General features: G+C 38.6%; 1 protein-coding gene across 4 annotated transcripts in view; it reads right to left on the bottom strand.

Annotated features, from left to right (window-relative positions):
- MARCHF1 (membrane associated ring-CH-type finger 1) overlaps positions 1 to 27258 on the bottom strand; it is an 800751-nt gene that overhangs the window by 126571 nt on the left and 646922 nt on the right. For all 4 annotated transcript variants that reach the window (XM_077846552.1, XM_077846554.1, XM_077846555.1 and 1 more), the window contains one exon: positions 25553 to 25603. In XM_077846552.1, the coding sequence (XP_077702678.1) occupies positions 25553 to 25603 (51 nt within the window). The remainder of the gene's footprint in view (positions 1 to 25552; positions 25604 to 27258) is intronic.

Consider the following 27258-nt stretch of genomic DNA (forward strand, 5'->3'; position numbering starts at 1 on the left):
TCTTTTTAAAACTTATTTTTTCTGTATTTCCAAAGTAATTAAAGTTTATTGTTCAGATAAAGAAAAGAAGACACTAAAGCTTGCCTGTTTTTCATCACATAGCATTATCAGGGTTGTATATACATTTGTTTTGTTTACTGTCCAGTGTTATTCATACAAAGAGGACTAAGTGCAAGTTCAGGGGTCTCCTATCCTAGTTTCAGATCTGTCACTCATTAACTGTACGATCTTGGGCAAGTATCTTAACCTCTCAATGCGTTAATTGCCTCATCTGTAAAAATGGAGATAATGATATTCACCTTTTGGAGTGGTAATTGAGCTAAAACATGGGAAACTTTTTAAAGTGTCCTGAAACACAAAAAAGCACTTTAAAAATAAAGCTATTGCTATTTGTAATTTCCTTGTTAAAAATGACTTAAATGTTACGTTTGTAAGATGTTTTTTACTTAGTAACATAAGCATAGAAAATATTGTCCTATAACAATTTCAGTGGGTCCATTAAGCATACTTTTTGCATGGGTTTTAAACTTTTTTACTATCATAGACTTTATTAGTTTCCTATGGCTGCTTTAATAAATCGCCACCAATTTAGTGGCTTAAAGTAACCAAATCTATGATCCTACAGTTGTGGAGGTATGAAGTCTAAAATCAAGATATTAGCAGAGTTTTGTGCTTCTGAAGGCTCCAGGGCAGAATTCATTTTGCTGCCTTTGCCGGCTTCTAGAGGTCACCTGCATTTCTTGGGTTCATGCCCCTTCTTCTGTCTTCAAAGTACACCATGTTAACCTCTGGTTCTTTGGTTACATGTCCTTTTTCTGACTGATTCTCTGGTGTTTCTCTTATATGAACCTTTGTGATTACATTGGGCCTACCCAGGTTATGCAGTAAAATCTTCCCATCTCACGATCCTTAACTTAATCACATCTCCAAAATCCCTTGCCATGGAAGGCAACGTGTTCACGAGTTCCAGAGATTAGGACATGGACATCTTTGAAGGGCCGTTATTTAGCTTCACACACACATTGAGCTAAAATAAGCAGCTTTAGAGAAACTAATGTATATGTGCATCTTCATTATTTCTTAGAATACATCTTCAGGCATAATTTGATAATTAAATGACATGTCCACTTAAAGATTTTTGCTCAAGGGACACCTGGGTGGCTCAGTGGTTGAGTGACTGCCTTCCGCTCAGGGCGTGATCCCAGGATCTGAGATCAAGTCCTGCATTGGGCTCCTTACAGGCAGCCTGTTTGTTTCTCTGCCTGTGTCTCTGCCTCTCTCCCTGTGTCTCCCATGAATAAATAAATAAAATCTTAAAAAAAAGATTTTTGCTCAATATTGTCCTATTTAACATTTAGCAAAAGCCTAATTGAATGAGTATTACTAAATACAAAAATATTGTATTAATTTAGATTCTGACTAGGATTTTATGACAATTGCATTTTATTTTATTTTATTTTTATTCATTATATTATTTTTATATTTTATTTATTTATTCATGAGAAACACACACACACACACAGAGAGAGGCAGAGACACAGGCAGAGGGAGAAGCAGGCTCCTGCAGGGAGCCCTACGCGGGATTTAATCCCAGTTTTCCAGGATCAGGCCCTGGGCTGAAGGTGGCACTGAACCGCTGGGCCATGCAGGCTGCCCAATTGCATTTTATTTTAATGTTCAGTTTTGGAATTTCCAAACCTTTTAATTATCTTAACACCTGGCTTTTAGTTGTTCTTTTTCTTATTTGTTTGGTCAGAATTTTACAACAAAAATAGGAATTTCCTAGATTTTTTTATATTTAAACAAAACTAACAGAATAAAAACATTTTATTAAATAGGATTTGCTCTTTTTAGCTATTGTAAAATAGCTATTACATGAAATGTAGGTGGCAAAAATAAGTAAGCTATTGCAACATCTAAAGAAAGAAGAAATAAAGCCATGATCTCCTAGAGAAATCCATAAGCGACATATAAAAGGCACAAGTTTTTCATTTTTTAAAAGTGTTTGCCATATGCCATAGACTTTGATATATTATATACTACTTTTGGAATCCATCATGAGCATAATTTATGAATTGGATTTGGAGAATAAGAACAGTGTTGACTATCTCAAAGCAATGTGGGGGGAAAAAAACCCAAAACTTCTATTCCTTTGGTGATGCTAATCAAGCATGGTTTCCTGGCCATTTATTCAAAATCAAACTTGGAAAAACTAAAGATGACAGAAGGAAACATGAATTACAAGAGTTAGCTAAAAAACAGTCTGACTCGATCCATCCCTAGGAGGCTGCCCCAGGCCTTGAACTGACAATGTGGGAAAGTGGTAAGAGGAAGTCTTTGGGGGATATTTCAAGTTTTTCTTACTTCTCTTCTCATTGCCTTCAGACAATTATTTTTTTCATTTTCATTATCCAACTCTTTGTCGATACCCAGAGAATGATGATTTAAAGTACAATCAGGGCCCTAAAACAGAGTAACACAAACAAGGGAATCAGAGTGATGAGCTGAAGAGCTGATGAAAACAAGGGGAATGGTTAAGTGGTTAAGTGACCTCACATGTTAGGTGTCCTCTAGTTTCTCCTTTTCTAAATCTCCAGGGCAATTATATTATAGATCTTCCTCAGTTTACAAGGGAATTGTGTCTAATAAAATATAATTAAAGACAAAAATATAACCTTAGTACACAAGGATGTTGTATATTAGAAAAGAAAAAATGGAAGAAGGCATTACATTATAAATATATGTGAACCTATAATACAGACTCAGAACACATAAATCAAAACTTTTCAAGGATAAACAGACAGATTAACAATTAGCATTGGAGCTAAAAAAATTCCAATAGAACAGATCAATTAAATTTGAGCTGGTTCTTTGAAAAGATCAACAAAATGGATAAACCTTTAGCCAGACTCATCAAAGAGAGAGAGAGAGAAAGAGAGAGAGAGAGAGAGAGAGAGAGAACTCCACAAAATCAGAAATGGAAGAGAAAAAAATAATAACTGATACTACAGAAATACAAAGGATTATAAGAGAATATCATAAAAAATTTTATGCCAAATTAGGCCACCTCGAAGAAATGGATGAATTAAATTCTTAGAAACGTATAACCTCCCAAAACAGAATCAGGAAGAAATAGAAAATTTGAACAGACTAATTATCAGCAACAAAATTGAACTAGTAATCAAGAAACTCCTAACAAACAAAAGTCCAGGAACAGATGGCTTCACAGATGAATTCAACCAAATATTTAAAGAAGAGTTAATACCTATTCTCAACTATTTCAAGAAAACAGAAGAGGAAGGAAAGCTTCCAAATTCATTCTATGAAGACAGCATTATCCTGACATCCAAACCAGATAAAGACACTGCCAAAAACCAAAATCAAAACCAAAACAAAACTACAGGTAAGTATCTCTGCTGAACATAGATGCAAAAATCCTCAACAAAATATTAGCAAACCCAATCCAACAATACATCACAAAAATCACTCATCACAATCAAGAGGGATTTACTCTTGGGATGCAAAGGTGGTTCAAAATTTGCAACTCAAGCAATGTGAGATATATATATATATAAACAAGAGGAAAGAAGAAAACCATAAGATCATTTCAATAGATGCAGAAAAATCATTTGAGAAAGTATAACATCCATTCATGAAAAAAAACTCTCAACAAAATAGGTTTAGAAGAAACATACTTCAATATAATAAAGGTCACATATAACAAACAAAAACAAAACAAAAAACCTCCACAGCTAACATCATATATTCAATGGTGAAAACCTGAGAGCTTTTCCCTAAAGTCAGAAACAGGACAAAGATATCCATTCTCACCAATTTTATTCAGCACACTACTGGAAGTCCTAGCCACAGCAATTGGAAAACAAAACAAAAAGGAATAAAAGGCATCCAAATTGGTAAGGAAGGAGTAAAACTTTCACTATTTGCAGATGACATGATTTTATGTGTGTGTGTGTGTGTGTGTGTGTGTGTGTGTGTGTGTATACATGTTCCTAAATTTATCAGTTCTAGTAGTTTTTGGTGGAGTCTTCAGGTATCTCTCATATATATCTCTTTCTATATATATGACATATATATGTAAGGTTATAAGATACAAAATCCATATACAGAAAGCCACTGCATTTCTATACATTAGTGTTGAAGCAGCAGAAAAAGAAATAAGAAAACAATTCCACTTAAAATTATACCAAAAAGAGTAAAACACCTAGGAATAAACTTAACCAAGAAAGTGAAAAAAGACCTGTACTCTGCAAAAAATAGAATACTGATGAAGGAAGTTGAAGACAACTCAAACAGATGGAAAGATATTCCATGTTCATGGATTGGAAGAACAAATATTGTTAAAATGCCCATACTTCCCAAAGCAATCTACAGATTAAATGCAATCCCTACCAAAATAACAACAGCATATTTCACAGAACTAGAACAAAAATCCTATAATATGTGTGGAAACCTAAAGGAGGGTATTATGCTGAGTGAAATAAGTCAGTCGGAGAAGGACAAACATTATATGGTCTCATTCATTTGGGGAATATAAAAAATAGTGAAAGTGAATAAAGGGGAAGGGAGAAAAAATATGAGGGAAATATCAGAAAGGGAGACAGAACATCAAAGACTCCTAACTCTGGGAAACGAACTAGGGGTGGTGGAAGGGGAGGTGGGCGGGGGGTGGGGGTGACTGGGTGATGGGCACTGAGGTGGGCACTTGACAGGATGAGCACTGGGTGTTATTCTGTATGTTGACAAATTGAACACCAATAAAAAATAAATTTATTAAAAAAAAAAGGATACCCAAAGGGCCCCAAATAAACAAAGTAATCTTGAAAAAGAAAAACAAAACTAGATGTATTACAGTCTCAGCTTTCAAACTATACTACAAAGCTGTAGTAATTAAAACAATATGGTACCGTCACAAAAATAGACACATGGATCAATGAAACAGAATAGAGAGCCCAGAAATAAACCTATGATTATACGATCAATTAATCTTCAACAAAGGAGACAAGAATATGCAATGGGAAAAAGACAGTCTCTTTAACAAATGGTGTTGGGAAAACTGGACAGCTACATACAAAAGGATGAAACTGGACCACTTTCTTGCACCTTATGCATACATAAACTCAAAATGGATTAAGGACCTAATGCTGATCCGGTCTCCTAACCCTGAGACTTGAAACCATAAAAATCCTGGAAGGGAGCTCAGGTAGTAATTTCTCTGACCTCAGCCATAATAACATCTTTCGAGGTATGTCTTCTGAAGCAATGGAAACAAAAGCAAAAAGAAATTATTGGGACTACACCAAAAGAAAAAGTTTCTGCACAGCAAAGCAAAGAACAAACAAAACTAAAAACCAATCTACTAAATGGGAGAAGATATTTTTGAATGACATATGCAATAAAGAGTTAGTATCCAAAATATATAATGAACTTCTACAATTCAATACCCAAAAAACAATAATCCAATTAAAAATGGGTAAAAGATATGAACAGATGTTTCTCTGAAGAAGACATGCAGACGGCCAACAGACACATGAAAAGATGCTCAGCATCACTGATCATCAGGGACATACAAATCAAAACTACAATTAGGTATCACGTCATGCCTGTCAGAATGGCTAAAATCAACAACCCAAAAAACAGCAGGTGTTGGTGAGGATGTGGAAAAAACCTCTAGTGCACTGTTGGTGGGAATGCAACCTGGTACAGCCGGTGTGGAAGACAGTATGCAGATTCCTCAAGAAGTTAAAAATAGAACTGTCCTGCCATCTAGCAACTGCACTACTAGGTATTTACCCAAAGGATACAAAAATACTAATTCAAAGGGATACACGTACCCAGATGTTTATAGCAGCATTATCTACAAGAGCCAAGTTATAGAAATAGCCCGGGTGTCCGCTGACTGATAAAGATAAAGAAGAGTGTTCATATATACACAATGGAATATTAGCCATAAAAAAGAATGAAATCTTGCCATTTGCAGCCACATGGATGGACCTAGAGAGTATAATGCTAAGTCAAATAAATCAGTCGGAGAAAGACAAATATCATTTAATTTCACACATACGTGGTATCTGAGAAACAAAACAAATGAACAAAGGGGCCAAAAAAAAAAAAAAAAAGAGAGAGAGAGGCAAACCAAAACAGACTCTTAACTATAGAGAACAAACTGATGGTTACCAGAGGGGACATGAGTGGGAAGATGTGGAAATAAGTGATAGGGATTAAGGAGTGCACTTGGGGTGGGTACCAGGTATTGTAAGTGCTGAATTACTATACTGGACACCCGAAACTGATATTACACTGTATGTTAACTACAGTGGGTTTAAAATGAAAGTAAAATAAATAAATAAATAAATAAATAAATAAATAAATAAATAAAATTTTTAAAAATGTCATCTGATATTTTACATATCCCTCCCAGAAGTTGCAATCAAGTAGACAAAACATAAACACTCTATTCCTCACACTGAATCTTAGAACAGTATTTTTAAGATGTAAATTAGGTTATGTCAGTTTTTTATCATAATTCTTCTATAGCTTCCCACTATTCTTAGAACAGAATCCAGAGAGTTCTACAAGTCTCCGGATGATTTGGTTCACGATTCATCCCCACCTTATTTCATTCTTTTCTCTATTTTATTTATTTATTTATTTATTTATTTATTTATTTATTTATTTAGATTTTATTTATTTATTCATGATAGACAGAGAGAGAGAGAGAGAGAGAGAGAGAGAGAGAGGCAAAGACACAGGCAGAGGGAGAAGCAGGCTCCATGCAAGGGAGCCCGACTTGGGACTCGATCCTGGGACTCCAGGGTCACGCCCTGGGCCAAAGGCAGATGCTCAACCACTGAGCCACCCAGGGATCCCCTTCTCTATCTTATTTAATACGTTTTTGCCAAGCTCGCCTTCTGCTGGTACTTGGAAGATGCCAAGCTCTTTCTTGGCTCAGATTTCGGAGTTTACTGTTCCCTGTTACAGTCCTCTTTCATTTATGTCCAGTGCTTTTCTGTCATTCGGGTCTTTCCTTACAGTAGGTCTTCCCCAGAAAGGCCTTGTCTTTTCATGTCACACTGAAAACAATTGAGCAAACAACTATCCGCCTGCCCCGCCCCCACAATTCTCTATGCCAAGTCTGTTTCTTCAGCACGTGCCACCATCTGATAACACCATCCTGAATACCTCTTTACTCGTCTGTGTTGGGCTCTCCCTTTAGTGTGACAGCTCTATCAAGACTAAGACTTTCTAGGTATTGCGTATCCCACCCAGCAGAGTGCCTGCCACACATGGTGTGCTGATACGTTACCGAACAGGGAAGCACGGTGGAGAGGAAAGACACAAGGCCTTCGGAATCCCAGATTTCCCGCCTTGCCTAGTTGCGGAACTGAAACTCTTTGGGCTTGAGTTTTCTCATCTGTCCAAAGCATGGTTTGTTTTTATTTATTTATTTATTTATTTATTTATTTATTTATTTATTTATTTTTATTTATGATGTTATTTTTTTATTCATGAGAGACACACAGAGACAGAGAGGCAGAGACCCAGGCAGAGGGAGAAGCAGGCCCCATGCAGGGAGCCGGGTCTCCAGGATCATGCCCTGGGCGGAAGGCGGTGCTAGGCCCCCAGGCTGCCCACCAGCATGGTTTTTAACAAGCAGGCTAGGTGGTAAGATGAACTCACTTATGAGTTAATTCATGTGAAAAGTGCCCAGAATGGTGCCTATTGTTTAGCAGATAAATTGGTGATGGTAATGAAGAAGATTGGGTTTTTGACCCCTCTTCCTTAGCTCAATTGCCCTGGATACAGAATTATTAGTACAATTATAGGCTAAAACTGCCACAGTTAGGATTTCTTGGTTCTCTGCCCTTCCTTATTTCTTACAGTAAAACACGAGTGTTACATTCAGGTCAGAAAACCACTTGAACTTCGTTCCGATTATGATGACAATGTTATCAGACCTGCCAGATTAAAGCAATCGCCATCTCTGTATTGTTTCTACACCCGGGCGAAGCGGAGGGTATGCATGACGATTAAATAACACAGAACCTGCTCTGCCACTTGCATAGAATTAATTTTGGTATAGCTTCCATTTCATTAAAGAAACACTTTAAAACAGGTCAAGTGTAACCAAGACTAAATTGAAAATGCATTATTCTATTTTGGTCGGCCCTCCAAGCCGATACATATTTAATGCAATTTTATAGGGAAGTTCAAATGTCAGGCCAACTCCTTTAAGGAAACAAATGTCTTAAGTCTCACACTAGGTAATTTTAGAATAAACACTACGTATATCTCCCACTATCCTGGAGCATTCCCTGTACAGGAACTAAGCTGTTCGTGTGAGTGACGTGGAACACGGCTGACAGCAGCACATTGAACGCTGTCCTCTTCCTTGTCTGTGTCTCTTTGGGGCCTACTTTATGGTTTTAGGAATACCTTAGATTTTTCTGCATTTTCATTTCATGGCATTAGGATTTTGGAATCATGGAAGTTTAATGAGATTTAGGTCCATGCCTTGTTGTTTATCCACATATTCACAGTTTTATTTATTGGGCTGTTCAGTCAGCAAGATAACCACAGTGACTCTTAGATTTTCCGTAAGTGTAAAAGCAGCTCCTTTTAGATAAAACCGCTTTGGCCACTAAATAAGACCTAAAAAACGAACATTTTATTTCTATGGCTCTGCTGATTTTTCAAAAATGATCGCATGGACTAATGAGTCACGTACCCTGGGCATTAGCATGTGGCACTGCGGTGTGGGATCTGGGCAGAGGAATTAAGCCGTTCGGTGGAATTGTGAGTTGCGGCCATAAATCATTAAGTGTAGTGTTTGGCTCTCAAAACACTCAAATCAACTGAAAAAGGAGACAGCTGAAATACCTTTCCTTCCTGCCAGAGTGGAGAATGTGAAATGAGGATGTCTGTGCTTTATGTTTCTACCTGTGTCATGAGTTTCCAAAGATCATTGGATTTTCTAGGAATACTTTTCCAGATTTAAAGACAGCCCAAATTGATCATTTTCCAGAAGAAAAAAAATCCCTGAGTGTATACCGGTAGGTCTATATTTTTCCTGTAGCCAGATCACTCTGCCTAGAGCCTGCTGCCATTTAGAAGACCCCAGACTGCCTCAACCCCATGTCCTATCCTGTGCCTGTTTCACAGTGAAGTGCAGAACACGCCCCACGCGTTCATGCTGCTAATACGAACGAAAACCGAGGCTCCCTCTTCATCTAGCCCCCAACTCCAGTCCTCAAGCCCTCTATATCTGCCCTCTTACAGGATATCTCATATTTAGCTCCGGTTCTTAAACTCCCGTGTTTCGCTTGAGTCCACTGCAATTCCCTTTTAACTGACCTCTTTTTTCTTTTCTAAATTGACCAACCTTATTTCTACTGTGCTCTTCCTAAAACTCAGATCGTCTCATAGTAGTTTCTGCTTTAAATCTTTCAACGTTCCCCATAATGTCACTGTAAAGGTCTATTTTTTTTTTTTTTAGGTATTTTATTTAAATGCAATTAATTAACGTATAGAATATTATTAGTGTCAGTTTTGTTTTCTTTTGTCTTTGGTAAAGCTCTGTTCCTTAAGGTGATCCCAGGACCTGGCATGATCTTACTTATCTTACGAGCTCTATGCCTGTCATCTCTTCAAATGTGACCGTTGGCTACAAACTACTAGCAGCTCCAGAACATGTCACATGTGTTCTTTTGTTTCTCTATGGCTTTGCACAGGTTGTTCCTATCTTCCTTTTTTAATTTAACTATTACTTTACCTTCTAAAACTCGGAGAGCCTTATTGGATCCATATTCTAATTTGAGTTCCTCTTCCTTCCGAAGCTCCTTGTGTCTTCATCATAAACTCAGGACCCTCTTCCTGCAGTTGGAGATAACATGTGCTTGCACGGTTGTCAGACTTCACAATCTTTTCTCGATATTAGCTCTCCCTAAACTCTGTGGAATTGTGCTCTCTAGACTACCACCCCTTTGCTCAACATCCTCCTTTCTGGTGTGCCAAAGGCTCAGCACTCAGGGTTGTTCCTACCTCCTTTACCACTTCTCATGTTCTTGCAGGGCTCCTTGCCATCCTTCCTCTGTGCCTCTAGGAGTGTTTCTTGCAACTCTATCTTTAGACGTCTGGTCTTTTTTTTTTTTTTTTTTTTCATACATTTACTCTCCATGGATATGGTTTCTTATATTTAGAAACAGCATCTCTGTGGGATAAATCCTGAATCTCTGTTCTCAACCCAGACCATGCTCCAAGATGCTCCATTATCACTTAAATTCCTTCGTAATACTTATCAAAGTTGCCATTATGTATTTCCATGGTTTTATGATTGCCCGAATAACTCATTACACTGTACTTTTCATGGCTCACCATTATTTTCCTAGTGCCTGGCACTATGCCTTATATACACACACACACACACGCACAGACACACATACACACACACATTCCTTAGCAGTGAAAGTACATCTTATTTCAAAAAATATATATATTTAATCGTATGTATATTATATACATATAAATATGAAATCAATAATGACTTGCTGAATAGATGGGTAATAACTAGATGTTATTGGGCCTATGCTAAATGGGACCATTTGTGTTTCCGAACTGCACTTTCGAAATGTAAACAATATTCTCTATATTTTTATTATATTTTTAAAATTTTAATTCCACTATAGGTAACATACAGTTTTTAAAATTTCTTATTTTATTCTGATGGAATCCTCATATTTTAAAGGTCTGTGTGTCTATGTAGGGCTTGCTAAGAGATGGCTCCTGAAAACAAGTTTTGTGACATTTCTAGACCATTAAGCATCTCCAGGCTATGTAAAGAGGGAAAGAATGATAGGAGAGAAGTGATATTCAGTGTGGTTGAAAGAAACACTCCCATCCATCTCTAGTCAAGTAAAAGGAGATTTAGGGAAACATGGAGTGGTGTGTAGATTGTACGCTGCCTTCTAGGGCTGTCTTTCTCATTATAGACATCATAGTTCAGTATAGTAAAATGATTTTCAATCAAGTGGCAGTAAAATATTTTGTTCTACTAAATCAGTATGTAGTACGATAATCTTACGATAGATGGAAATATCATGGGTAAGTGATACCTTTTTCTACCTCGCACAAAGGTGACATATGGATGAGTGGTAGGCCTGAGTTTGATATTTACTATCCAGATTTTGGAAGCTATAGAAATTACTGTTTGTCTCACCTACAAAAATTTAAAGAGATTAACTGAATGTGGGCACTGCTGCAGAGTGGGGAGAGAAAACTAGTTGGGATAAGATGTACTTTCATGGCTAAAGAGCAAGGAGTCTTAAGGAGTCTTAAAAGAAATCAGGTCTTCCAGCTAGGAAAAAGTGACCTTAATGGAAAATGTCTGTGTGTATGGCCTAAGATAGTTTAATAACAAACTATCCCAAAATGTAGTAGATTAAAATGATGACATTTACTTTGCTCACAAATCTGCAGTCTGAACAAGGCCCAACAAGGCCCAACAAGAACAACTCTCTCTGCTTGGCTTGGTGAAAACTGGGGAGGTTTAAAGCTTGAGGGCACTAGTCAATGGAGGCTCATTCACTCATCTGTCTGCCACCAGGGTTGGGAAGACCAACCGCTGGGAGCTGTAACAGCTGAGGTTTCCTGGGCATCTCTAACCCTTTGTGAACTCTTTATGTGCACTTTGTAGCATGGCAGCTTCATGACAGCCAGTGTTCTTAATTATCATGTCAGGGCTCTCAATGAATATGTCATGAGAGAGAGATGACCGAGCAGAAGCTTGTGACCTAGCCCTGAAAGACATACAGTATCACTTCAGCTTTGTTTACCTGGTTGAAGAAAGTATGAAGGTCTCCCTAGTTGCAAGTGGAGGGAACATAAGTCCTTCTTCTTGATGGAGGAATGTGAATGTCACATTTTAGGAAGACCACGTGGCATGGGATACATAGATCGATGTAGCCAGTAAAACGAGCTTTAGAGCAATCGGTTACAAAGTATGTGGCCCATGTCCAGGAGACTTCCAGTTTGGGAAGTCTCAAAAAAAAAAAAAAATTCTGTTACAGGAGTGACTCAAAGGAAAGCCAGCTTTTGGGCACCTGTCTCATCAAGGAGCTTAATGCCAGATGATGAAAGCACCCCCATTTGTTCTTTTTACCAGGCTGGACTCTCTCAATAAGATTCACCTCCTTGAGACTCCTAACTCTGGGAAATGAACTAGGGGTGGGGGAAGGGGAGGTGGGCGGGGGGTGGGGGTGACTGGGTGATGGGCACTGAGGGGGGCACTTGATGGGATGAGCACTGGGTGTTATTCTATATGTTGGCAAATTGAACACCAATAAAAAATAAATTTATAAAAAAAGATTCATCTCCTTTTTCTCATCTCTTATCTCTAATTGTTAAGTATAACTCATTTCTTTACATCAAATATTAATCATGATCGATACTTCTTCTTTCCCATTGTCATTAACTTCTCCAGGTACTCAACAGCTTACTCAAGGTCTAGTTTATTGTAACGTCTCTGAGCAGACTCTCTGCTTCTCCAATCTTCTACATATTTCTATCATTGTTTCTATTTTTTTCTAGCATCTTCTGAAAATTTTCAAATCTACATAAAAGCTGAAAGGATTATCCAGTAACACCAGTATGCCAATACCCAAATTTCTAACATATTGCCAAATTTATGTTATCATATATTTATCTACTTATCCACCCCTCTATCTATTCACAAATCCATCTTATTTTTATGACTCATGTCAAAGTAAGGTACATACAAAAGTACACTTCATTCCTAAATATTTCAGAATGGGTATCATTAACCAGCATTCAGTTTTTCCATTCAGTATGTTTTTAGGTAGGATTATAAATACATTTTAAATAGACCTCGTATAGGCTTCTAATACATTTTTAAGTGTCATTTTTATTATGCCATTTCTGCTTCTAAGAAACCCAAATGGCTATCTATGGCCTATCAAAATAAGCCACCCTAAATCTTTCCTTAGTACAACCACATTAATTATCAAATTGTTTTTGAATTCACTTCCCTTTCCTTCTATAGTGTGAGTCCTACATAATCTGTGATGGCCATTCTCACTTCTATGCATGTCACACTGAAGACAAGTTAGAGAGGACCGTGAGGGTGGTCTGGCACATTAGGCTGTGGATTAGTTACTCTGAGTACAATACCTAGGTTAAAAATCCAGGTGCTCCCTCTAACTTGTTTTATGATTTAGGGTAAATTACTTAACCTAAGACTTAGTTTTCTAATCTTTATATTGTAAACCCATCTAACAATGTGCCTGTCAGGGTTAGTGCTAACATGTGTACAGTACCAATTAGGATGCTTGACCCATAGAAGGTGCCCAAGAAATGACACAAAGCAAGTGCTCATTAAAATCAATTAATAATAAGACATGGTAAAAGTTCACCTCAAGAAACTTAAAACCCAATCCTGTATTGTACTAATAGAAAATAATTTTCATTACAAAACAACTTGTCACCCCAGATGTAGTATTTTTTTTAACTGTAATTTCTAATGCCAAGTTGGGGAATCAAGAAACTACTTTATATGGAACAGTAATCCTTGGGCTACCTGTCCAATACCCTCTCAAGTTCAACATACGTTACAAGAGGTAAGAAGCTATGTTTCTTTCACCTACCACAGAACAAGCACAAAGCATATATTTGCTGTGTGAATAAATAAAATACTAGTTTATTGTAGTTTGGTCAGCAAAAATTTTCTTTCTGGCTAACTGAAGACCTATGGGGAACCAAGAAGTAATTAATTACCCTACTTTCGTTTTTAAAGGTAAAAATAAAAAGCTATTAAGCCTGAGAATTTCAGTCTGTCATGAGGGAAGTACGATGTTTATGGGTTTTAGGTCTAGTGGATGTAGAGTTTGGGTTATTCATTGTTTCTTCCTACTTTGGCAGTAGGAAGAATGTATTCTTATGGTTTTTCCCTTTCCTCCTTCACTCAAAGATGAGACGAAAGTGATGGAAGTGGTTATTGACTTTCATCTTAAACTGGTGCTATTTATGTCACCGTTCTTTCGTAAAGCTTTGATTGTAAATTTCAATGAAATGTGAATCAAATGAGGGAATACATGATGTATCTCTGCAGTAATTAGTGGGTTAGAGATTTGACAATTACCCAGCTAATCTGATCAACAAAGACAGCCAAATTGGGTAGTTTAAGTCTCAAAGTGGATTTATTTGGCCTAGTCAATCCAAATTGACTATGCACATTAATTACATTAACAACACAGCTGCCAACATTCTCCTCACTGTAGGATACATGGAAAGAGCTAAAAAATTGGAGATGATGAAGGACACTGAAAAGAAACAAATGGTAGCAAGTAACCAAATAAGATGGAGTTGGGAGAAGCAAAAAAGAAACTCCAGGATATAACTGTAACCTGGAAAAAAAAAGAAAAAGAGCCAAGGCTATAATTTTTTTTTTCAAAGACAACAAACATTTAATAATACAGAAAAGGAGTGAAGCAGTGAGAGATGCTGGTGTAATCCTATTGAAAATATATCAACATATCACCTTCTGTGTAAATAGATTAATGATGATCAAAAACTCGGACTTCCTTGGCTTTCAGTGATTTAAACAATACTCTTTTATTTACCTGCAATATTTGAACTCAAATACATTCAAGTCCTTTACTACAATCTTTATAGTTGCTGGAACTAAATGTAGCTAACTGTCAGGAGTGGGGAAATCTACAAAATTAAATTGCTTCCTAAAATAAAATCATAGGTGAAAAATTCAAGGGTGTTGCCATCAACCTACCAAGTTAGATAATACAAATTTATTTTTTTTATTTATTTTTTATTTTTTTTAATTTTTATTTATTTATGATAGTCACAGAGAGAGAGAGAGAGAGAGGCAGAGACACAGGCAGAGGGAGAAGCAGGCTCCATGCACCGGGAGCCCGACGTGGGATTTGATCCCAGGTCTCCAGGATCGCGCCCTGGGCCAAAGGCAGGTGCCAAACCGCTGCGCCACCCAGGGATCCCAAATAATACAAATTTAAAGAAATACTGTATAGTTTATCGATATTAAAGATATTCAAAGAAAAGAAGAACCAGTTTGGCTTAAGATCAATTTTTCTTGTATTAAGTGTTTAGCTGAGGAAATCCAGAAGGAGGAAGTTATGACTGCTTAGAATATCAACAGACAGCATTCATTTCTCTTGCTTACACCATCGTCTACCCCCAGCCCCCAACATTCCACATGTCATGGCTACTTAGACTTTAAATGTATGCTTTTATTTCACCAGAGATTCATCACACTGAAATATATGAGTATCTGCAAAAATTAGAATTAAATTGAATGCAATCATCTTCATTTAAAATGAATCTTTTCCACTGGAAAAGAAACTACCATTGCAAGGCTGCTTTTTGTCTCTGCTCCTATAACAGTTGATCAGTGGCAAGAGATGATTCCCACCCTTGGCACCACAAACCCACAAGTTACTCATTCTCTTTCAGAATTATTATGGGAGCCAAATACTGGCCCATTTTTGTTTTGTGATCTGGTCTGGAAAAACAACTTCCTACATGCCTACAGCAATTACAACTGTGTCATTAATTCTGGGGGCTCATTAATGAACAATAGTTCTTGTCTTCAATATTTCTTGTTACCAGAATATTTCCCTTGGCCAAACAAAGCTGACAGGAAGATATCAGGATTTAAGAACCTACAAACTGACATTTTAGGTAGTATCATGTATTGTCCAGATTAGGATTATTTTTCTGGCTGTTTTGAAAACATCTAGGTACCTTTCAATTATTTCTTTCCATAGAGGGGTTAAGCAGATTTTCTAGAGCAGCAGTGTCTGTCTGATAGAACTTTCTCTGAGGATGGAAACGTTCTGTACTTATATTGTCCAATATATGTAGCAAGCACTAATCACTTGTAACTATTGAGCACTTGAATGTCGCCAGCGCAACTGAAGAAATTATTCTGACATTTTATATAATTGCAATTAGTTTAAATTTAGGTAGGTACAGAGTTGGGAAGAGAGTGAAGGAGCAAGAGGCATAAAGTAAGAAAGAACCAAAAGAATTCAGTAAGCAAGAGAAAAAAAATTAAAGTCATATTCTTTAAAAATGAAAATTAATGCAAAAACCCACGATGAACAGATATTAAAACTTAAAATACATACAAAGTCAGTATTGCAGATTTTTTTTTTCTTTTGCCTCTGGCTGCACATGGGCCTAACATAGCACTGATCCTGTTTTTATTTAAAATTCTGTTATTTCATTTATCATGGGGTTTTTGTAGAACATTTGATTCTTGAAGTCTTGCATTAAAGTTTATCTTGGTTATTGAGTTTTTTGATACCCCCTTAAAATCTGTGTGGGGCCTAGTGCTCCCCTTATTTCACCCTAGTTCCAGGTCCATGTGACAGGCAAGCCCAAACTGGAAGATACCTGACACAATCAAATTGCAAATGGCTGGATGGTCTTCTTGATAAACGTTATTAAATCTGGGGGCTCAACATCAGTCTCTGCTTTTGACAGGTTAAGTATTCATTCATCGGTGGGGTGTTTATTCACCCTTGGTAAGGAAGGGACCAAGGCATTGTTGTCCATGTATGGCTATGGACCTTCTCTGACAACATGGCTCCTCCATTTAGGAGCTCTGGACAGGAAAGGGGGTGCTCAGGACACAGGCTGGCTAAACTCCACTTGTAAGAGATCCTTTCCACCTGACTATTCAGTGCCTTTTCTGCAATAGATGCTCCTTGGTCCTCATTACAGTGTGGTTTTAAAAAATGCTCACGTGTTATGTATATGGGGTGAAGGGCTACCGCTTGACTTAGGACAAGTCTCTAAAGAGGGAGACAGCTGGTGAATGATCTGAAAACATTCAAAGAAGCTAGGGGAGGGTGGCTGGTACTGAGCATTTGGGTGGGATCAATGGTATCTACTGTAAACACTTACACGTTCTATCTATCTCGTGTGTACTGGTAACACGTTCTTATACTGGCCTGGTCCAAGAGTCACTGACTGCTCTGTGTATCCACACAGTCCATGTTAAGAGCAGACATTCTAAAGCTAACGAAACAGGGACACCTGGGTGGCTCGCTGGTTAAGTGTCTGCCTTCAGCCCAGGTCGTGACCCCGGGGTCCCGGGATCAAGTCCCACATCGGGCTCCCTTCGTGGAGCCTGCTTCTCCCTCTGCCTGAATCTCTGCCTCTCTCTGTGTCTCTCATGAATAAATAAATAAAATCTTTAGAAAAAAAAAGCTAACAAAACAAAACAGGCTGTATTCATTCATTCGACACATATTTAATGAGCGTATACTACTTATTGGTCACTTTTCTAGGTGCTGAGGAAGCAGTATTGAACAAAGAAATAGAGTTCTCGTTCTCTTAGAGCTTAAATTAAATAGGAACAAATTATTAAACAAATTATTACTCATTATAATAAAATCCTTAAAAATGCAGCAGGAAAGAAGATAGGTCCTCACTGATAAGAAGATGGTATCTAAGTAGAAATGGAAAAAAGTCTAGGCAGCCAAGCACGCAGACATCCAAGGAATGAGCATTTTGAGCAGCAGGAGCCTGGAGGGCAAATGCCCTGCAGCGAAAGCCTGTGCTCGAGAAACTGCAAGAGGTCGGTGTGTCTGGAGCTGAGTGACTGGGGCGGGCATGGGGGGGTGGGGGTAGGAGGGATGATAAGAAATACAATTAGAGAGATAGTGCGGGGCCAGGTTAGGGCTCCTTGGCCAGTGCAAGGATTTATGTTTTACTCTGAGTGATACAGGACACCACTGGAGGGTTGACACAGGAGCAAGACACTATCTGATTCATATTTGCAAGGAATTGTTTTGGCTGTTGTGTGAAAAACAGACTTGAAAGGGTATGAGGGTGATGGTTTCCATCATGTCACCATTTAATTTCTCAGGCTGTTCCCTGAAATAGAAACCTGGTGGGTCAGGCAAATGACAACGGACAGTGGCAAATGTACCCAGGCACTCGCTCTACTGTGCTGCAGACCAGCACCACGGGGTGTGAGGCCCGGCAAGCAGAATGAAGCTACCGGCCCCAAATGTGTTCTTTTTACTGGTCATCATAAATGGATCAAAGCCGGCTCAGAGGCAGCTTCCATTCCCCTGGTGTGGACAGCAGTAGACATTCTTGGTCCTGCCCCAGGGATTTGTCACAACATAGATTGGAGGTGACCATTGAGGGTCAATTGTCAAACATCAGATTAGTTTACTGTGTGATGATGTCACGTTAAGCGGATCTAAAGAGCAGTTAAGGCCAGTAACCCGAAGGCCTTATGAGGACATGTGTGTTCTAGAGCACAGGAGAAAAAGCACAGACAGTCGGGAGCTGGCCTTGATCAGTGAAGATTTTAGGGGTTCCACTGTGTTGTGCATGTCAATACATTCCCTTCAGAGTGAAGGCCAAATTTTATCTCTCTCTTTACCGCTGAGAAAGACCCGAGTGCTTGGTAGGATTCGGGGTTTTAGAGGCAGCAGAGACCACACTTTGGAACAATGCTTAAATCTTTTATCAGATGACTCCGGAGGCTACCAGTTCTGAGTTGGGTCAAAAATGAGAGGAGTTTCTGCAGCACTTTTGACTTCAGTATAAGTAACCTTGATGCCAGAGTCGTTCTAAGCTGCAAATCCCATAGTATTAGAGGTTCCACGGTAAATAAGAACACAGAGCAGGTTCTCAGTCAAGTCTTGAATGGAGAATTGCTGTGAAAACCCTAGTGTCGAGATCAAGACCACACTACCGTAGTAGAGTTCTCTTCATGGAAAGCAGCTCCTGGCATCTTCCTTGGCTCCAGAAAAGACCAAAGGCCTGACCATTGACATCAGCTGACCGCATGACTGGAGCTCTCCCTCATGAACTTGATAACACAAGTTCTATTGTCTGGTAGGCAGAGCAACAATTCACTGAACAGCTGGACCTGTCCATTATGGAGAGGCAGGGTTGCTGCTACATAATGCGGAAGCAAGACATATTTTAAGCTTGGGGAATCCACTGCAGGAATTTTTTTTTTTTTTTAGCCATACTCTGGATTAACTTCAAATGCTCGGTTACAGCAACCACAGTCTGTTAAGGGCATAGCAGTTAAGACTGGAGGTCAGAGACACTTCACCAGCAAGCCACCTAGCCTCAGAGAGCTGGTCACCAAGAAGGAAGGATATTTGGAATGAGTGATAGGAGAGGATGATGAGTCACTCGTGGCTTTGGCAATTGCAATAGCAAGAGCCTGTTCTACTAATCTCTGCTTTTCAATTGTTTCCTTGGGAATTATGACCACTCATGATGTGTAAGTATCCAGGACAGGATGGAATGAGTTCATACGGATCTGAGTGGTGCAGCTGATGCGCCATAACAGACGCTGCCAGGGTGCCACCAAAATCCAGCCTGGCCTCGTTCACTGTTGCAGTACATGGCTCACTCTGCTTCTGGGTAGTTTTGTGTCTAGAGTCCTGAAACCGTGATTCTCTTTGGAGAATTGCCCTTGGCTTCACAGACAGCTTTACCTGCATGTGAAGAGAGTCACCAAGTGTCTAGAAGTTTCTCTCTCTCTCTAGGAGACCCTGAGCTAGTGAATGGCTGATATGGGAAGATGAAAGTCCTGTTTCCATGGCTCAAGTGGGAACAACTTTCAGCTCATTTTACACTGCAGGGTCCCCTTGCAGGATCAGGAAAACTTATTCTTGACTTCCTCCTCTTCCCTGTCCTGCTTTTCCCATTCCTTTGATGGCTTCTCCTAAGCTTCTATGGCTTCTCCATAGTAAAATATTGCAAAACAAAACAAAACAAAACAAAACAAAAATCCCATTTTAGGATCTGTTTCTGTGCAATCTGACCTAAGACAGATTTCTATTACACTGACATGGAAAATTTAAGTAGGATATTTGAGTCTGGAATTCGCAGCATAAATCTGGATTAGAAATCTCTTTTTGAGACTAGTTGGCATACTGATTCCATATAATCGTGAGGCTAGATGAGATCACCTAAGGAGTGAGTATATTCAGAGGAAAAGCCCCAGGATATAAAGTTTCAGGTTTTCTTAATCTTCTACTACTATCTTTACCAATTCAATGAAATTTAAAGCCACACTCATTTACTCAGCTTTGGTCTCAGGATAGACCCTGACTCAGGCTCTGCTGCAGTTCTCTAATTAGTCTACCTCATTTCTAGTCCTTTCCTAATCATACATCCCACTTTCCCTATCAAACTTACCCTCTAAAGGTCTATAGTCTGAGGTTATGACTGATTTATGGGTCCCCTGCATGAGCAAACCAAGATGGATCTCTCAATAAGTCAGAACATTAAACACCTGTTCAGAGATGCAAATGCTTGGCTCAGGTTCAGCTGAAAGAATTCCCAATATATTTTCCATTTAGGGAACACTTTCCCCTTGACCTTGCTGGAGAATATGTTGGACTACTGGAAAGGCAAATCTGGCAAAATATGGAGAGATAAAGATTCACACAGGTAAAATCACAGTACGTATTTGATCAAGAGAAAAGATCGATTTAAAATGCTATGACTTACGTAATGGTTTGTACACAGTATATCCATAAAACAGTGTTTGTTGAATAAATTGTATTGACTCTGCCATGCATCTTCATTTACTGCAGAATAAACTAGGGCACATGGGCAAGAGAAGATGGAGCTTTAGGAATATTATTTCATACACCATATACCATCTTCACCTAAGTTTATATCTGATATTTCTCGGTAAAGACCAACAGAATAATTTCGATGAACCTTTGTCAAGTAAAAGGAGTCTAGGGAATTGAAGAGAAAGTGATGGAAACTATCTGAAATATTTTGCTAAGGTGATGGCTTTTGAGTTTCTTTTCATAAGTAGATTAGATTTTGTGAGCTGCTTCCCACATAGACCAAAAAGCCTGAAAGTGTTTTATTTAAAAGAAAATTCTAGATGTTGATTTGAATTGAAAGTACAAGGCTTTCTTTCCTTTTGACAGTTTGCTTTTGAAAAATTTTCCCTGTGAAATACATAATATGCTGTTGCTAGTTGAATATAATGATTCCTCACCCTAGAAGATATAAAAGAAAGGCCAAATTTGGCTAATTTACATCTTGAGGAACCTATTGGGAGCCATATATGTGTTAAAAAGCAGTAACCAGCATTAATATCAAAAGCAGCTTTTCAAAAAACAAACAAAAAAAGTAAGTGTGGATAAATGAATGCTGCTGTGTTCACACTGAAGGTATTTTGAAAATCTCACATACATTATTTTAAACCTATGTAGTTTCTCTGTAGCTTTTGCATCAACTTTAACATATCCAATGCACACAAATCCTATTCGAGTAAGAAAAAAAGCAAGAGTCACAGGTCTGTCTTGTATGTCCATGTCTTAAATTTATATCCCTTTAAACACACTTTCTTGGCAGTTGATCAAGTCACACCCATTCTTTGAGGCCCTGTGTATATGCCATTCTTCTAAGCAATCATCTCTGATGCTATCCTCTCCTCACCAAATACAGGTGACCATTCTCTCAACTCCCTTCCATCTTTACCTTTTTAGCCAGTGTAGAAGGGGTTCCCATGACCACACTCAGTTTCAGTGATTTCCTAGGAAGCTACAGGACTGAGATTATGGTCATAACCATGGTCATAATACAAAGCAAAATCAGGGAAAAAAAGAAAAGGCACATGGGGTGAGGTCCAGAGGAAATCAGGAGCAAAATTCCAAATTTACTCCCAGTGGAATCACACAGGATACATTTAAATCCTGCAGCAGTAACTTGTGACAACAGATGCGAAGTACTATCTAGCTACCAGGGGAATTCATTAGAAATTCGGTGCCCAAAGTCTTCACTGGAAGCTCATCATGTGGGTAACCCATTGCTTAGCATATGCCCAATTTCCAGACTTTCATAAGGAAGGCAAGTATTTTGGATAAACCAGATTTTTTTTTTTCACAGTTCAGGCACAGTGAACTATTCTTATAATTTAGGATTATATAGTCATTTCTGAAATCCCAAGTTCCCAGATGCCAGCCAGGAGCCAACCTGGCCAGCAGGCCTTTCTCAGATAAGAGTCTCAGGCTTGCTCTGTTAACTATTTTTGCACAGGGAGTTATCAGTTCTACTTTATTAATTTATATGTTTGTATTCATATATAAGTGGGATCTCAACTCCATCACTGTAGGCTCACTGAGTACCTGGGAGTCCTCATTTCCAGTACAGAATATGGGAGTACTAATGGGAGGCATTTCACAAATATTGATGATTAGAAAGGTCTGCTGGTTCAGTAGAGAACTGCAAGAAACAGGAAGGAAAGCAGACTCAGTAGTGTGGTGGACAGTTCTGCTAGCCCACCGGGGATGGAATCCTCTGTAGCATCTGGGACTTTCCTGTATCAAAGGATTGGGGATGACACAAACTTGTTAAAAATTAAGAAAGATGCCCACCATGAGTAATACTCCTCCTGACCTAAGATAATTTATTATTGTTAAATATATATATGTATATGCATGTACACACTTTTAAAAAAAAAGATTTTATTTATTTGAGAGAGAGAGTGAGAGAGCAAGAGGAGGGAGAGTCAGAGGGAAGAGCAGACTCCCACTGAAGGGGGAGCCCTATGTGGGGTCCAATCCTGGGACCCCAGGATCATGACAGATGCTTAACGGAATGAGCCACTCAGGTGCCCCTACATACCCTTTTTTTGGAAATGGAAATGTACAGTATTTTTTCAATAAAATTATGTCAGAACACTATTTTACTATGTTTTTTTTTTCTGTTAAAGATTTTATTTATGTATTTATTCATGAGAGACACAAAGAGGCAGAGACACAGACAGAGCGAGAAGCAGGCTCCATGCAGGGAGCCCGACGTGAGACTCGATCCCAGGCCCCCGGGATCATGACCTGAACCAAAGGCTCAACCACTGAGCCCCCAGGCGCCCCTATTTTACTATGTTCTAACATCTTACTCAATCCTGTCCAGTCTATTATTTATTCTTACCACACTCAAAACACAATGCATATATTGTAACTCATGTCTCAAATTCACTTGTTTACAAAAAAGATTTACAGGGAACCTATTTGGCGCCGTTGACTGAGATAGAAATAATTAAGAGTCCCATAATAAGTATAGCTGATACTTGCACAGAGCCAGGCAGTGTTCTAAGCACCACTCCAAGAGCTAGATGCTATTATATATTCTTCTTTTACAGCTAAAATATTAAGGAAGTTAAATAACCCTCCTAAGCAGTTCCTTTGGAATCCATGCTCTTAATTACTCTGTTCAGTTGATTATCACCCCCTTGAAAAGCTCAGTCTTTTTTTTTTTTTTGACATAAAAATTATTTTGATAAAATGAGAGGAAAAACATCCTTGCTCTGCTTTAATATTTTTTTTTTCTCCACCACTTTAAAAGTTACAGGGCTCAAGTATTGCTAGTTTTTGCCATTTCACACTTGGTAAGTTGTTTGGCCATAATGCAAAGTTTATCACTTAATAATTTGTGAAAAAGTAGTGAGGACTCAACAATGTATTTAGAATTTGTGACTGTCATTCTGAACATGGACAAAAAGGAAAGTTATATTGGCTTAAAAAATAAACATGCACAGAGCAATCTTTTTATCTCTACGGGTGTCTGATAGTTGAGTTTTTGCTCTGGTGCAATTAGACTATTTATGAAGAGAGCCTTTCATTTCCCTCAATATAATGCATTTTTGTCATTAATCGTCTCCCACACAGCGATGCAATTAATACATATTAGAGCCGGGACGAATTCACAGAAGGGAAACTACACTCCTGACTTTTTTTTATTTCTCAAAGAAAACGTTAAAAGGTTCAAAGTTATAAACAAGCTGCATTACGTCAGATGCAAACAGCATCTCGGGAATGCACGATGACCCTACCTCTGGATCATGAGACGACATTTGGCAGGACAAAGGATTGGCCAGTATGTTGACAAGGTTCCAGGTCACCGTGAACATTCCAGTTCAGAGAGATGCTGGTGTTGTGCAGCTGCAGCCAAGGCTCTTCACAAGGTGACCAAGAGGACAGACATTTGAAAGGTACTATTCTAACCGACGGCTGCTTATGGGAGCCGTCAGGGGACTAACACGGTCACCCTCAAGTCGCAGAGGAGACAGCTGTGTCTCAGGGAGGCTAAGGGAATGTTTCATGGTCACACACAAGTAAGAAAGAAGTGACAGCACAGCAACAGACACCCAGATCCTCTTTTTTCTTCAGAATTAGTAGCAGCCCACACTGGCTCTCAGACGGCTGGGAAGGTCCTCAGATCTGGATGGAGCTATAGATGTTCAGTCCCACGTCTTGTCCCCAGCATCGTTGCCTGGACTGTTGCCTGTTGTTCTGGACTATCCTTCTAAGGATGCTTGTATGGTGCACAGCATCATAACACAGCTGTGGTCTCGCAGGGCAACAGACACGCATACGTGCTCTTACTGAACATGCGAGAGTTCCCGAAGTGTAGGGTTGCACCCCTGTGAGCAGCCGAGTGTGTCTGCAGGAGTCACCTGACCATCTTGGCATTGACTCCTAAGAACTGGCCTCGGGAAACGAGCTGCAGAAAATGCTGACCCTTTGGCCATGGCTATTTTTCAAGGAGTAATGAAGTTCTTTTTTTCTGAAAATAAAACACTTCCCTAAATTGGAAGTGGATTTGGGTACCGTGGTGCCTAGACTTGACAACTATTTGGGGGGCTGGCTCTCTTGAAATAAAATAATATAAAATTCACATACACAAAATTAAGCTCAGGGCTGTGGGGGGTGCTGGCAAGTGGGTGGCCCTGTAGGGCAAGTCCTATTCACGGTAAATCCATCTCTGTCTGAATTACGTTTTTGGAAATCATAATTTTCCAGTTTGATAAATGGCTCTAAATGACTTCTCACTCCCCAAACACAAAGTCTGTACATTGCATTGTATCTCATTTTAGAGAATAGCCCTTAATTTTTTGTTTTCTAGGCAAAAAAAAAAAAAAAATCCAGAGTTTCCCTGCCATGCCATAATCTTTTCAATACTCTGCTGTTTTGCTTAGATTTATAGATAGTCCAGGAAGTATTTTGTTTTTTCATCCATTGACTCTATAAAACAAATAAGACTAAACTAATGTCTTATTTATAAAACTCATCCTGGTGAATATGAGCATAGATGAGCCCAAACCTGTAGAAAAACTGAATTCATGGAAATTGTACCATGAATGTTGATACAGTTTCAAGTTGGGTGTGTGACAGCTCCATGATCCTTGAAATAAGAGGGGAAAAAAAAAAAAAAAACATACTTTGCCCAACACTCTGAAAGTAACAAATTGTCTTTTGCACAAAATACTGACAAGGAAAAATAACTACTTTAGTTGTGTGATATCGTGTCTTTTTATCACAGTTAAAACCATTAACAAGTCATATTTGAAAAAAAAAACAAGTGATATTTGTGTACTGCTCACAGATAACAATTAGAGGTTAAACATTGTAAGATTTTTACTTGAACTCATAAAATATGAAAATCAATAAACAAATAAATATAGTTTACCTACTTTTGAAATATTACTTGATCGACTTGCTGATCGCCCTGGGGATTTGTCATTCTGAAAAATAAAATTAGAGACATTGATTATAAATATAGCAATAGTCTTTACTGCAGAGACTAGAAAGCACAGTGCAGGTCAACGTGTAAATGCTAGTCAACTGATAGATACACAAATTGCCAAAAAAATTTTAAAAAAAGATACACAAATTGCTTACACAATGGCTTTTGTCTCACCAAATTTTATTTCTCTAGTACATATCATTGTCCTTGTGAAAATGTTTCAATGAGCATGAGGGTATATATATCAGGCTAGGAGTATTTATTACCAGGAAATGCTCACTTCTCTAGAAAAATAAATGTGGTTCCTTTGAAATGGATTACAAAATGGATTTAAGTCCATTATTTCCTCTTTCGCTTTTGCTGCCAGGAAATTCTGAGTAAATTCTGTTTCTAGTGTCAGTAATTACTGTATACCAGGTACATGGTGCATACATCTAACTCCTGCTCTTTTAAAATACTTGTTATTCGTCTTTGATGTTCATTTGCTTCTAAAATATAAAGACATTTTTAAATTTAAAACACTCCGTTGTTTAAATCAAAAACATTCAACAATGATTTTAACACCTAAAACTTAAAAATACGTTTTAAAAAAATTGTACCCTTAGTCCTGGTCCCTTTAAAGGATTTCCAATTTAGTAGAAAAGCATGAAAAAAAAAAAAAAAGCTTAGGAACTGCTAGTTTTTTTTTTTTTAAAAGGCCATACAACTTTAAGGTAGAAAGAGACCTTCAAGCGTGGAGCCCCCTCTTCAAAGCCCAGAGGCAGTCTTTTCCCAGCAGTGGCAGTGCTCATGCCCAAGCCGGGGCCACCTGAGGCCTCCTGTCTGGTCCAGTCTGGTTATTCCTTCTACTTGGCCGATTATCTGCTAGTGAATAATTGAGTCACAAATCCAAATGTATGCGAATCATGCATTTTACACGTACCAAGAGAATCACGGTAGACCTTTCCTTCTGCAGAGAAAATTTTGAAAGAACCTGGTCTAGAAACCAAAAGTTTGTGAAGAGTCTGAATTGATGCTTTAGGAGTCTTTTTAAGAATTTTCTGAGCATCTGGACTCAGCGCCCAAGTAGACCTGCGTAGACAACCCCAGTGCATCTTGACACGGGTCATTTTTGAGAACTAAGCTGATCTAACAACCTGCAGGTCTGAAACTGCCCCACGATGACGGCTCCAGAAGGTTCCAGAAACACAGTGATGACAGGATATGGCAAATGTTATTGTGGAGACACAGTAGCTGCATTTACTGCAAATTGTCACCGTGTCATGCACAGGCTTGCAGATATTTCAGCAGAACAGTATTTTTTCCCTTACGTGTGACATCCATCTCATACGACCACTGATGTCACTGTGGAGCGTGTTATTACAGACCAAGATGAGTCACAGCGACACGATTAGTTACACCTCCTAACAGGCCCGTGATCCAGCTGGAGATTAATGAACATGCTGCCAGCAGACATTTTGCCTTGATTAGCTTCCTCTGGTGATGGAGAGAAGGACTTTTCTCCTGACATCTCAACTCCTCTTCTAGAGACCAGAAAACAAAACCAATCCATCTTCCCCGCTGAGTGAAATTTGGGATTTTGACACACTATTGTGTGAGCAGAGGTAAATAAGTCACATAGTGTAATAGGCTGGGGGCAATTTTGTTGTGGTG

Source organism: Canis aureus, chromosome 13 (assembly GCF_053574225.1).
Source record: "Canis aureus isolate CA01 chromosome 13, VMU_Caureus_v.1.0, whole genome shotgun sequence".
Lineage (NCBI taxonomy): Eukaryota > Metazoa > Chordata > Mammalia > Carnivora > Canidae > Canis > Canis aureus.